The sequence below is a fragment of the Apium graveolens genome, chromosome 11, assembly GCF_009905375.1.
Source record: "Apium graveolens cultivar Ventura chromosome 11, ASM990537v1, whole genome shotgun sequence".
In the NCBI taxonomy this organism is placed as follows: domain Eukaryota; kingdom Viridiplantae; phylum Streptophyta; class Magnoliopsida; order Apiales; family Apiaceae; genus Apium; species Apium graveolens.
In genome coordinates this window covers 44,334,725-44,348,574 of record NC_133657.1, presented here as the reverse complement: position 1 = coordinate 44,348,574, position 13,850 = coordinate 44,334,725, and the positions used below count along the sequence as shown (strand labels likewise).

The 13,850-nt window shown below is 34.2% G+C and overlaps 1 protein-coding gene and 1 long non-coding RNA gene across 2 annotated transcripts; one reads left to right on the top strand and one right to left on the bottom strand.

Moving 5' to 3' along the window:
- Positions 1–7,121: 7,121 nt before the first annotated feature.
- Positions 7,122–9,036, top strand: LOC141695246 (cysteine protease XCP2-like). The gene is made up of 4 exons (XM_074499497.1): positions 7,122–7,952; positions 8,034–8,269; positions 8,427–8,567; positions 8,773–9,036. The coding sequence occupies exons 1-4, from the start codon at positions 7,481–7,483 to the stop codon at positions 8,983–8,985; spliced, it is 1,062 nt and encodes a 353-aa protein (XP_074355598.1). The 5' UTR covers positions 7,122–7,480; the 3' UTR covers positions 8,986–9,036.
- Positions 9,037–9,149: 113 nt separating this feature from the next.
- On the bottom strand, positions 9,150–12,733 carry LOC141695247 (uncharacterized). Its single transcript, XR_012564425.1, has 3 exons — positions 12,579–12,733; positions 11,368–11,557; positions 9,150–9,748 (listed from the first exon to the last, which is right to left on the bottom strand). It is a non-coding gene; the product is annotated as an uncharacterized LOC141695247 (long non-coding RNA).
- Between the last annotated feature and the right edge of the window lie 1,117 nt (positions 12,734–13,850).

The window sequence follows — 13,850 nt, the reverse complement described above, 5'->3', positions numbered from 1 at the left end:
AAAATAGAGACTTGCAATAATATTTTATCTCAATTACTACATTGCATAAACTTTTTACAAATTTATCGCTAACTAAGAATATTTATAAAATGTATTTCATGACATGAATAATACTTAAAAAAAATTACATGATAACTAGGGTTTAAACTAGATCAATGAAGGGGTCGTTTGGTTCAAGATATGTTATCGATTTGGAATCAGAAATCGAGTTAAAATGATAAGGGGATCAGATATCATATCTAATATCATGTATTTGGCTGAGTGTTGTAATAAATATTTTTAGTTTAAAATATGCTAATTAAATAATTTTTTTTTTTGCTAAATACTAATTAAATAATTTTAATTTAATTAAATATATTTATATTTAATTACTTAAATAAAAATTAAAATAGTGAAATAAAAGTAATACTCATACCCCTCCTTCATACCCACCTTCGTACTTGGGTATGAAAAACCCATCCCTTAGGGTTTTGAGGAATGAGTATGAAATTCTATTATTCTGAACCAAATATCATGTATGGGGTTGGAATGGCTGAAACCCATACCTGATTGCAGAATGTGACGAACAAAACGACCCTTAATTGAAATATAATATGGAACAATTTGGAAGACGGATTTAGGGAATGGGGATGGCCGTAGAGGACTGACTGACTTCTCATGCTTATATTAATTTTAGAAATAAAATGCAAGACGTGTAACTGAAATTTTCAAATTATGTAACTTATGTATCTGTAATTTGAAAATAGAAAAACATGTTACTGAAGTTAACAAAAGGCATGCATTTTGTATACGAACCGGTCATTTCATTTAACATTGTTAGTGGAGGTTATTTTTGAAATATAAGATGTGTACCTAAAGATTCGAAATTATGCAAATTGTGTACCTGAAATTTGAAGTAAAAATAAAAAATTCGTGAATTCAAAATGCACTCTTTTAAAATTATTTATTAATTTAAAATGATATTAAAAAAAAGAATCAATTTAAAGTAGAAACACAAAATAAAAAAACTTAATGGATTTAATTTTATTTTATTCCCACTATATCTTGAGGTATTGATTTTCATCTAATTCGGGAACTTGTAGAAATTGTGGTAGCCTACTAATTTTAATGTACCCGCTAATTTGTAGGATATGATTAATTTTTATTAAATTTTATTTACTTAATTTGTATATTTTTATGATTTTTATTTTTTCGATTTTAAAATCGAACCGAGCCAATAAATACCGAAATCGAGGTCTTTCAAATCGAAACCGAACCAATTATTCAGTTACGACTGCAATTCGATTTTTAAAAATAAATTCCAATTTTACCCAAAAATAGAGTTGAACCGGCCCATACTCTCCTATATATAAGTATATTTATTTAGAATATGTGCATATTTATTTTTAAAATTATACTTGATATTTTTAGATAATACTCAATATTATAATGTTGTATATAAATGTAATATATATATATATCTAAAATATTATATTATATTTCATTTGTTTAATTTAGTTAATATAACAATTTTCCATTCTCAAATTTCAGGTATTTAATTTATATTTATAACATTTTGCACGGCTTTATTCGGGTATATATTTTGCTATTCTCAAATTTCATGTACATAATTTACATTTCGAGTCTTTGGGTACATATCTTGCATTCAAAAATAAGTTTTCGCTAATTGTTTTAAAAAAATGACTTAATTACAGTGACGTGGCCCCAACTATTATTCTTTAGCAAGAAAATAGCTCAATTATAGAAACTATCACAAAAGTGGCTGAACAATTATTTTTTTAACACATGATAGCATTTTGTCAACAGGTATAGACGAACGTTAATTTTGGAGTGGTATAAATGTAAAGTTATATATAATTACAAACTCATGTATGTAGTGGTCTCTTTCTAAGAAAAATAAGGGTGTTGCAGAATCAGATGTGAAGCAAAATGCTTCCGATGCTAATGAAGGTGTTTCAGAGAGCAATGAAATTTCACATGTAATATCTCATGAACAAGAAATTAAACCTGAAACTCATGCTTCCAAAGTGAAATCGAAGCATGTAAAATTTAAGAACCTGATAGAGGAGAGTGACGATGATGAGGATGTCATCGAACTAGAATTTGAGAGGGAGATTCAGAGGTTGGATACACATACTATGCACTGTCCCAATTGTAATGCTACCATAACCAAAGTCGTGCTTTGTAAGAAAAGAACAAAAAAGGGACTATCTGCAGCTCATAGTAATCCACAACCTAAGCCTGATAGCCTTCTCGGATGCTTATCATGCTTCAGTGTATTCGTTCCTTCAGGTTAAATTTCAGCTACACAATTTATACCAACAATTATAAAAGTGGTAGCATCATATCTCGGACCTGATTTCTGCTTTTCTCATAATCAGGAAACTGTTTCAGTTGGATCAGGCTTCTGGCACATGGAGGAGAGGATAGCGAAGATCTTCTCCAACCAACAAATGTTCCAGCATCTGGTTTAACAGGAGATAATGGAAATATGGTGATTTCTGAAGAAGGTGAAAACTTTGTCCAAAAATTCATTGTTTTGTTTGCTTCATTGCAGAATTTAAGGCTAAAGATAATTGGGCGTCAAAGATGATTAGTTTATTTGTTTATGCAGGAGATTGCTTTAGTTTGTTTTAGATATTTGGATGTAAATCAGAGAGAAAGAGTACACACAAACCTTTGGTACAATCCTTTTATGATTTTGGACATGCTGTTTGAACCATCAAAGTTCAAAATGGAACACATTCTGAATATCCTAAACCTCCAATATTCACGTCGTCAGGAGACTGGAAAATTGATCTAGGAAAGGACCTAGCTAACATTCCTGAAGGTATGTACTGAAAACATACTTAAAACTTAGTTGATGCAGGATTCTAAGAGGGGCATGTTTTAATGTGTCTATCATGTTACTATTGACATTACAATACAGGAAATGTTTCTAGCGTGGGTGAAGAACCGGGAGCCATACATCACATACAAATTGAACCTCTTGTACCAATTAGATTGACAGGAATCGTAGATTCTAAGTCACTAGAGATTGTGAAAAGTATAGTCTATGGAGGTTTGATGAAATTCATTACAAGCCTAAGTATCGTTTCTTCTGTAGTTGCATCTGGAGCTACAACATGTAAGTCCTTTCGTACTTGGGATTATCTATTACTTAATGCTGTAAACTATAATCTTTGCCTAGAACAACACAGTTAGCTTGATTTCTGATTACATAGTTTTCCTTCATTCTAGTGAATCTTATAGCTATTGGACTCGCAAATCTGATCGGTAGACTCATAATAATTGGTCATAATGTAAGTATTAACCAACTTGGCTCTACACCATTTATTTGAACTAACATTTAAAATATACTGCATTTTTGTTTTGCAACTCATTTTACACACATTCTGTTTACACAGCTCTGGGACTTGAAAAATTAAATTTGAAGGGGCATCCAACAAATATTACGAACACCGGGGCAAGAAAGAAAACTTCCTACTACATACAACATTTGCAGTGTTGTCATTCCTAATATTTGGCTTGATACCTCATGCAACATATGGCTATGCATTCGATGAGATGAACGATAAGAATCTCACGCTGGGGCAGTTGCATTCCTAGTATTTGATGATCGCATCTCCAAATATTTTGTGCCTATGGTAAAAACTTTGTTATGGTTTCTAAAATTAAGAGAGTACACTATGCACTTGAACTTAGGTCTCATAATTATGATAACGATTCTTGATTTCTGCAGGTTATCGCCCTATCTATTATCACCTGGCTCTCTTGGTTTTTAGCTGGCAAATTTAATAGTTATCCAAAATCTTGGATTCCTTCTTCCATGAATAGCTTCCAGCTTGCGCTCCAGTTTGGCATTTCTGTCATGGTCATAGCATATCCGTGTGTTCTTGGTTTGGCAACCCCAACAGCTGTGATGGTTGGTACAGGAGTTGGTGTCATTCAAGGTATTCTGATCAAAGGCGGCCAGGCCCTAGAGAGTGCCCATAAGGTCTGATTTCAACATCATTCACTGCTAGAATTTCATGATGATATGCTAAAGAAGATTGTATCCATTTGAACTTTAAAGCTGATATCAGATATTCTAGAAGATGCTCCTTAACCTACCTGGAACTTCATTTCTATCATTATATAGGTGAACTGCATTGTCTTTGACAAGACCGTTACTCTCACAATGAGCAAGCCACTGTTAGTTAACAGAAAACTTTTTAGAAATATATACGCAGGTGTTTGTTTGTAAGGATACAATACTCAAATTACGTATTTACATGTTTACCCTTCTGAAAATAACGGCTGATTACACCAGTTGACGGAATGCTATCGGGTGTTAAAAAAAAATTATTCAACCACTCCTCTAATAGTTTCTAATAGTTTTTATAGTTAATTATAATTAAATTATTTTTTCTGTTAAAAAATAATAGTTAAAGTCGCATTACTCCAATTAAGGTAAAAAAAATAATTATTATACACACATTACATATTTCTTGTAACTTTAGACACACATTTTGATATTTTAAGATTGTGTACAATTTGCACAATTTCTAAAGTTTAGTTATATATATTGAGCAGAATACAAATCCAAATCATAAATAACAGACACACTTGTTTAAGCGAAGCAAACACAGTAAAGAAAAGGGGGAACGGGGTCGTCGCGACAAGCAATGGCGACAGTGGCTAGGTTGTTCAAGGAAGTAATATTACCTTCCTGCATGTTGGCCTCTCTTTTATATTCACCTCCTTACTATTTCCCCAAACAACAACAGCACGCTTCTTCTTCTTCTTCCCCCAATTAGCAATCTCTACTGCGATTCAGTTTCAAGGCTTATGCAAATTTTAATTATTTTCGTTTGACATCTTTTTCTTTCCTCGTATTAATGTTGTTCTTTTTTGTATTGGTCGTGCTACAGTTTGATAATTGTGTCCCCTTTGCTTCCGTTCTATAACAACTGCCTCATCCTTCTTTAATTGACTATTCTTATATTATTTCTCTGCATCAGACATGATAACTCAGGTTTTGCTACTATACTCTTTATATTATGCTACATAGGGGGGAGGGGGTCTTTTTTCTATTACTTCTCTTGTTCCTTGATCAGTGTCGTATTGTCTGCTGTTTCCTGAGGTTAGGACACAGTTGGGTCCGTAGGTAGCTAGCTACCTTACGATATCTACTGCAAACAAAGTTTTGGCCTGTTTTGTTTGATAACCAGGATTTTATTTGAAATTTTGGATTTGAACAAATTACCTTTTCGGAAATTTGGATTTGGATTTCATTTGAACAAACACCATTTTAGTTCTTAGTAAATTAGGAACGTGGACTTTTTCATGACAAGCATATGCCTTATAGTTTGATGGAATGAAGATGCACAAAGCTCATGAATTGTACTCTTCTTTTGAAACCTTTTATAAGGTTAAAAATCCAAATTTCAAACAAGTTAGAATAAATTTATTACGGACGACAAATATCGATACGATGCAATTGCTTTCTTTATGATCTAACCAGTAATTATGTAATTTGGTCATTTTAGCCTCTGACATAAATAATACTCCCTCCGTTGGATTAGTTCATTTTTCCTTCCCAAGAGATCAATCGTGTGAGTTTCACCAACACTTCTTGGTGTACGGTATCTCCCTTTGCGCCCTTTATGGGACGTCAATCGTGTGAGTTTCTGTTTTTTCCTCTCTGGAGAAATCATTGCATGAGTTTCTGTTCAAGGGAGAGATGTATAAAAGATGTATTGTGCATTTTTACTTCAGGTATCTAGTTGGGAAATAAAATTTGGCCGATAAGAATTCTCTCATTATTCCAGTTGTGCCCTTAGAATGGGTTCACTTTAGTTCACCCATTAGGGTTCCTTATTGTTTCAAGCTTTACCTAACTGGCTGACTTCACTTTTCCATTAAAATTCTCACAGTACTTAAAATCTTATGGAGGACTGCTGACTGCTAAGAACCATCATGTATGTGTGTTTCTTTAGATTAATAATAATGGCCAAGCTTGTCCCGTGGTTGCCCTTATGCTAGGATTCACAAGCATCTCTTAAGAGGCGGCCCTGCTAAAAGTTTGTAATAATCATGACACTGAAATTTCATCAACTGAATTGTATATTCATATAGCAGATGACGAGAACCTACAGCCCATGTAATTTACATCACTGTCAGAATAATCATCAGCGACAGGCCAGTTGACGAAATTATTTCTACAAGGGAAGTGATAATTGAAAAGATTGGGCTGTGTTGCACTCTTGTGGAAAAGTAAGAGCTTATATGAACAATGAACAAACTACTGCTGCAGGTAATTGTTGAACATAAACATGGTTACTTTGTATTGCGTTAATTGAGCACATCGATATACTAAGCTGCAACAGTGTTTATATCATGGTTACTTGATATTTTCTATGTCATTATTCCGTACAGTTGTCCGTATTTATGCCTGATGGAGAATTGAGAGAGACCGCATATGCCTGACGGAAAAAGCGGAGAGTGAGTGATTAGAGAAGAAGTTAATTATATATGTGGTGCTGCCTGCTGGTGAGATCAAAGAGATTATTGCTACCGTTAGACATGAGATATCTGGTAAAGCTTGAGTTACTAGGAAGGCAACATCTAGATCTAGTGTATTAATCAGAGTAGTTGTTAAAGTTAAGTGCTTGTTAACAAATACTAACAAGTTCCACATACTTGACCCCATATCTTCCCCAATCGGAGCTAACTTGCTTCTACTGGTGTCGGGGCAAGTGAGGAATTTTAACTTGCTTTTTGGGTTTTTAGTTGTTTGTTATACAAAAAAAAAAACATTTGAAAGTAATGTTTCCCCCATATTCATATGAGATGCCAAAACAGAAAGTAGAGCTTCAATTTTCAATAAGATAATTTATGGAAGGAATATAAGTGTTAATACAAATCAACTTGAAATTTTATTGAGATTCACATCCTCCACACTTTGCTATCGCAAATATATATATGCGAATGAAATAGAGTAATCTTTTTTTTTTGATAAATATTAGCGGGAATAAACGCTTGATCACTTTAACTATTCAACTAATCAAAGAAAATTGTGCGGTGGTTGAGGCCCAAAAATTTAATCATTCATGCAGGATTCCAGTAATTGAGCAACCAGTTAAGAAAAGGGTTATATGAATTCAACTCAGTTGAGAGAAGCGACACAGTAGGCGGCCATAGTCTTATAGTCCGTACATGTAGAGACTGAAAGAGTTATACTACATTTCAACATCAACTTCGAATTTAAAATATGATCCTAGAAGAGGACAGGACATGCTTGTTCCTGAAGTTTTACCGAAAGAAAACCAATCTTAACGCCTCCTATTGTTCAGTTGTGTACATTTCAACAACTTTACCTGACTTTAATATGTTGAAAGTCTCACGCTGTCAGAACCATTTACAAACCATTATGTATCTTCTTTCATCCTCCCTCTGCCTTTCATCTTTTACATCATAATTCAGTTATTTGAGGGGAATGACACTTTTTTCATCACCTCTGACTTTACTCATTCTTTGCTTTTTCTGGGCAAATTTTGCCTGCGATGCATTGGCTCCTGACTATTCTATTATGGGTTATTCCTCGGATGATTTGAAATGTAATCTTAAACTGAATCATCTTTTTGAATCATGGGGAGCAGAGCATGGCAAGACTTATGAAAGTATTGAACACAAGTTGCATAGATTTGAGATTTTTAAGGACAACCTGATGCACATTGACGAAACAAACAAGAGAATTAGCAACTACTGGCTTGGATTGAATGAGTTCGCTGATTTAAGCCATGCGGAGTTCAGAAACCGGTATTTGGGCCTCAATGTCGACTACTTCATGAGGCAAGACTACTCAAGTCCTGAAGATTTCATTTACAAAGATGTTGTGAATTTTCCCAAGTCTGTGGACTGGAGAAAGAAAGGAGCTGTCACTAATGTCAAGAACCAAGGTTCATGTGGTAAGTATACAGATATAGTCATAGAAAATTGGATAATATGGAAAAATGCAGTTGCATTTGATCAACACTGAACATGTGCAGGAAGTTGTTGGGCATTCTCAACAGTGGCTGCTGTCGAGGGAATAAACCAAATTGTGACTGGAAATTTAACATCATTATCTGAGCAACAACTAGTTGATTGTGACACCTCTTCCGATAATGGTTGCCATGGAGGTCTCATGGAACATGCATTCACCTACATCATGACTCATGGTGGGCTTCATAAAGAGGAAGACTACCCTTATATCATGAAAGAAGGCACTTGTGATGAGAACAAGGTAAATGGCTTATACCAGTAATGAGTCAACCGCCTCCTAAAATTATTCTACCTAAGTAGGCTGATCCTTAATTATCCTTTATTTCTGAGATAATATCTACTTATGATGGTAATTATACTTGTTCATCCATTTCACTCTTTCATATGCCATGTTTCAGGATGAAACTGAGGTCGTGACTATTAACGGGTACCATAACGTACCAAAGAATAATGAGGAGAGCATGTTGAAGGCACTTGCACACCAGCCCATAAGTGTGGCTATCTCGGCTTCTGGACGTGATTTCCAATTTTATAGTGGTGTAAGCCTTCTGAGATCTGATACACAAGGAAGCATTTTTGCATATACATATAATCTATCTCGATTGGAAGCATATATATGTACATAGACTATATATCTGTAGATCTTCTAAATTATCTCCACAACACGTACATACCGAAGTTGTCAGTTCTTAACTAATTATCTTGGAATCCGAGGATCAACTAATGATTATTTGTTTCTTGTAGGGTGTATTTGATGGGTTTTGTGGATTCCGGCTTGACCATGGAGTGACTGCAGTTGGATATGGAACAGCAAAGGATATGGACTACATCATTGTTAAGAACTCATGGGGATCAAAGTGGGGAGAAAAAGGCTACATTCGATTTAGGAGAAATATCGGCAAGCCTCAAGGCATTTGTGGAATATACACATTGGGATCTTTTCCTACCAAATATTAAGTGACCTTGTCTACACTACACTGTTGTTAAGTATTGATACTGTTTTATTTCTGCTGCTGCTTATTTTTTTCTGCCTCTATTCTACTTTTGCTTTCACTTTGTACCATCAAATGTGTATTCAGAATTGAAATTTTATACTATTTTAAACCCAAAAGTAATGATCATCATCTAATAGACATTGTATAATCTCCAACACAAATTATGGTCTCAAAGAGCATCTGATTGCGTACATATATGTAAATATGACAAGTTGAAACCATGATAATATTCTCATGACATACAGAATTATTAAAAATACATCTGAAAATTACTCATTGACACAATTCAATGGGAGTCAAAGTTAATCAAAGAACACAACATTCGCATCTTTATCAGAAACCCTACAGCAATGTGAATCAGCATCGCAATTCTTGAATTTAGTAAGACAAAAAATGAAGGAAGAAAATATCCAAAATGAGATTCTCAATCTATTTGAAAGGTGCCGAGATGCTACACTGTGATGGAAATCAGTGGTGGTGGTTTGCAAAATATGGTATTCTGAATTTCATCACGGTAACCTCCAGGATACCCTGTTTATAACTCAATTGAACCAGCCTGGGATCAACAGGTCCAGGCAAATTGAAGGAAATGGAGAAATGTCCAGGTGGGGAACATTCCTGCATTTTTGCTTCATACAGGACATTGGCATCTTGAAGACTGGTATCTTTGACCATGCCTTCTACTTTCACCCTTCCGTCATCACGGACACTGCACTTTAAATCACCTAATACATTGAAGTGGAAAGAATCACTACACAATAATCAATATTTGTAATTTGTACCAAAAGTATACAATCTGTTGGACAAGTCAGATAATGAAGCATACATGTATCACTGCAGAAAATTATTACTGAATTTTGACAATTGCAGTATCATGGTGCATAGGATTAAAACGCCGTGTAAGTTGGGAATGATGGGGAGCACATATGATTAATGCATATATACAAATATACAATATCTTATAGATGGTAAGTAATGCTTTGCACACCTCTAGGGCCTAGGGTTGCCAGAAACCTATCTTTTGCTGCTGCCCATTATTCTCGCCCTCTTGTCGATGACAACGGAAGGCTTGGAAAATGAGTGGTGACAACAAAATCCCCTAATTAAATTCCTATTCCAGTTTAGGAGATACTCTTTTCTGATTAGCGGGAAATCAATTTCTTTAAACCAGTGAAGCAAGACTTTCAGCGACCTAGTCCCTGTAATTCTGGCAATTGATTATAATTTTGTTGCGAATACCGCTAACACGGATGTATTTATAGTTCTTGGATTGGAAGTTTCTGAAAATAGATTATGGTTTCAAGAATTAAAAGTATAAAATTCCCTTTTTTGAAACCATTTCATATTCAATAGGGGGATATGATTGAGCTACCTTTCACATTAAGTATCAGATAAATGAAATGAGGATCCATCTGAGTGACTGAGGCTTAGGCTTATAAAATATTTATGGGAACTTTTGGATTATTGATGTGACCGGGGAATGAAGAGATTGGAAATGGGAATGCTTTGGAATCCCAAGGGGTAAATATTAAATAAGTTACCCATGGGAATGAAATTGCCACTCCAACACATTAATTCCCACACGAAACGCTAACACGTGGGAGTAACATTCCAATTCCCATCAACCCGGTTGACATCCCGTTAACCAATATCCCCAATAAGTTATGCACTTTAAACTAAATAGCATTAAAGCTGTTCAATTGAAAGAAACACAAGAATGTGCTCAGTCATAGCTGCGGAATTTTAGAAATTAAGGGATAACACATCTTTTAAGATGTGTACTGATGTGCAGTGGAAAAGGTGCAGAAATTATGCTATTTGGCCAAAAGCTCTTAATAACTGATACTATGCTAAATAGGGAAAAAGCCCCAAACCGTTTCATAAGCTGTAAGATAATTAGCACGTAACAGTCAGTAGAAAAACTATAGTTGTTTCTCTTTCATACTCAATAATAAAGTAACAGGCACACACACAAAAAGTGGTTTCTCTTTCAACCTTATGGTGATTAAAATCTGATAAACTCACTAAACCATTCAACAGGAACTAGAACAATATTTCATGAAATTTAACTTTGTGCGCATACGCTGGACACATGATCGTACCACACTTTAAAAGCGATATTAAGTGCAGTCTCAACTTTATGTGGTAATCTATTAAAAGATATCTCTTTTTCAATCAACTTGAAGAAAAATATATTTTACTTTATAATAAATTTTTATTCTACAACATAAATAAGATTGTCTTTTAAATAAAAGATACAGGAGCTTATAGTGTGCGTACTCTGTATACATGGATGTATAGGAGAAAAGAGGCAAGGAATAATAAGATAAAATTGAGTACTTACTTGTTTTGCCAGACACACCAGCCAAAGCAACTTGGAAACTATAGGCTTTTTCACTTGCACTGATATCAACCTTACCAAGTGAAGGTGAAACGGTTCCTTTATTGGCCGTTCCTGTTTTAGTTACAAATGGCTTCGATAACGGAATTTTTCTGCCCTGATCCGTAGTCATACTTGAAATTGACTTCAGCACCTGTTTACAAGTCATATTAACCTCTATGTTACAGAAATATATTTGAGGTTAGTATATAAGGTTTTAGGAGTTTAATACAGATTCATCTTGCTCGTATAGTGCATGAAGTCTTGTTTATCTGATAAGGTAAAAAGAAAATATGTGCAAATTTTACAAGTGCGTAATTAGACCTAGTGACAGAACCACAATCTTAATTGGGTAAACCATGATTATGATCCATCATTCATCACAGAAGAGGAACCAAAGATCAGTACATAGATAGAAAGAAAGTAAAGAAAATTAGTTGTCCGTGCTAAAACATAAAAAACACCCTAATTAACATGGGAAATAAAACCAAAAATCCTCACAAGATAGGTTTTTACCGTTCTTTACAAAAGAAAGCCAGCGCTATTAAACATTCACTAAAAGTCCGGTCAGTAAGATCTAAATGACCGATAAGAGACCATTTCTCAATTTTGGTTAGGGGAAAAAAATACCACAGAAGTGTCTTCAATCAGCAAATAACGAAAAAGATTTCAATGAAGCAACCATCTATCAAATTAAAAAGCATAAATATAAAGTGCCTGACTTAGTAAACAATAAAAAGAAAATGCAGTGTTTGATATTTATTCAGTCCTAAACAATCAACTGCCTTAAAAACACACATCAGACTCGAAGTTTAACACCACCTAAAGATAACGAGCAATTGCAGATTCTTTCTAAAAAAAATTAATAGCAATGACATATACTAAAACACAGGGCATATATACAATTCTCTACTGAATATGTACGCCTGGGCTTAAAATATAATCTACAAAAATTCAGCTAAAAAAAGATGAACAAAAGGAAATGATAAAACAAGGGGCAATAGAAGTTAATAAAGATCAACGCATCTATGCACACAAACATATAAGGAATCGTAATCTAAGTGAATTAAAGCGAAGACCTTAATAATAATAAATTATATAAAAAAAATTGAATTAAAAGCAGAGTGATATACGGAGAGAATATAGGAGAAGAGGCATGAGGAGCAGAATTTGACCTAAAAGTAACTGACACGCCGCCGGCCGCCGGAGATTTTTCAGGTTGGAAAAAGACGAGCCTTTTTTACCATATATATATATATGCACACGACGGGGAATGAATACATACACAGGGTAGAGCCCTACCTCACCTCATTCATTGTATAATGAAATATTTTTTTTTTTAATTCTTAATTATAATTGATTAAGTTGGTTCCGGAGTTTATTCTTATACGAGGTTTTGTTATGTGAATGTTATGCTGTATTAAGTTAAATTATATATATAATTTTATCGACTCGAACTTTCGAAGCGTAAAAAACTATTATTTGATTTATATGTTCATTACTATTATTACTTTACATCGGTAATAAATCGATTTGTTAGTTAATTGTATCCAATCCCCCTTAAATAATTAATTTTACGGGGCAACAAGTAGTATTAGAGCATTCAAATTAACTGTTAATTTGAAAAGATCAAAAATATTTAAAAGTAAGTATGAAAGCATGAAAATTTCTATTCTAAAGAAAACTGATTACACTACATGAAAAGTAAAGATTTTGATATTCCTTGAAACTATTGACGATGCATATGTTGATATTATCAAAGGACCTCCTTATCCTAAGAAGGTTGTGTCCATGACTATAATTGTTCCTGAACACTACACAGCAAAGAGAAATCATAATGGTTAGATCTTGAGAAGGCTGCAATGCCCAAGGATGCAAAAGTCAGGAACATACTCCATAACAGTTTGGATAATGTGATGTCAAACATGGTAATTGCATGTAAAACTGCAAAAGAGATATGGGATGCTTTGGAGACACAATTACAAGGTACAATGGCAATAAAGAAGAATAGAAGAGATGTTCTTGTGCAAGAGTATGAACAGTTTGATGCCAAGGCTGATGAGTCAATTACTGACATCTATGATAGATTCATGACACTGCTAAATGATATATCATTGGTTTGAAAAGAGTATGACAGGGAAGACTCAAACATCAAGTTTCTGAGAGTTCTTCCTGAAAAATGGGATACTCAAGCCTCTATAATCAGGCATCAATATGATCTTGATTTACTGACACTGGATGAAGTCCATGGAATGCTGAAAACCCATGACTTGGAGATTCAACAGTGAAAAACATAAAGGGTCAGAAAATAAAGGATGTGGCCCTAAATGCTGAAACTCATAAAGGCAGGGAAAAGATGATTGAAAGGCCAAGAAGAAGGAACATTGTGGCAGAGTCAGATACTAATGAATCATCAGATCCTGACACAGATACTGATGAGGATTCTG

Bases quoted from the DNA above. Each gene is read 5' to 3' on its own strand.
- LOC141695246 (XM_074499497.1), top strand. From the start codon at position 7,481: ATGACACTTTTTTCATCACCTCTGACTTTACTCATTCTTTGCTTTTTC. The intron at 7,953-8,033 runs GTAAGTATACAG...GAACATGTGCAG, and splicing joins CAAGAACCAAGGTTCATGTG to GAAGTTGTTGGGCATTCTCA. The intron at 8,270-8,426 runs GTAAATGGCTTA...GCCATGTTTCAG, and splicing joins GCACTTGTGATGAGAACAAG to GATGAAACTGAGGTCGTGAC.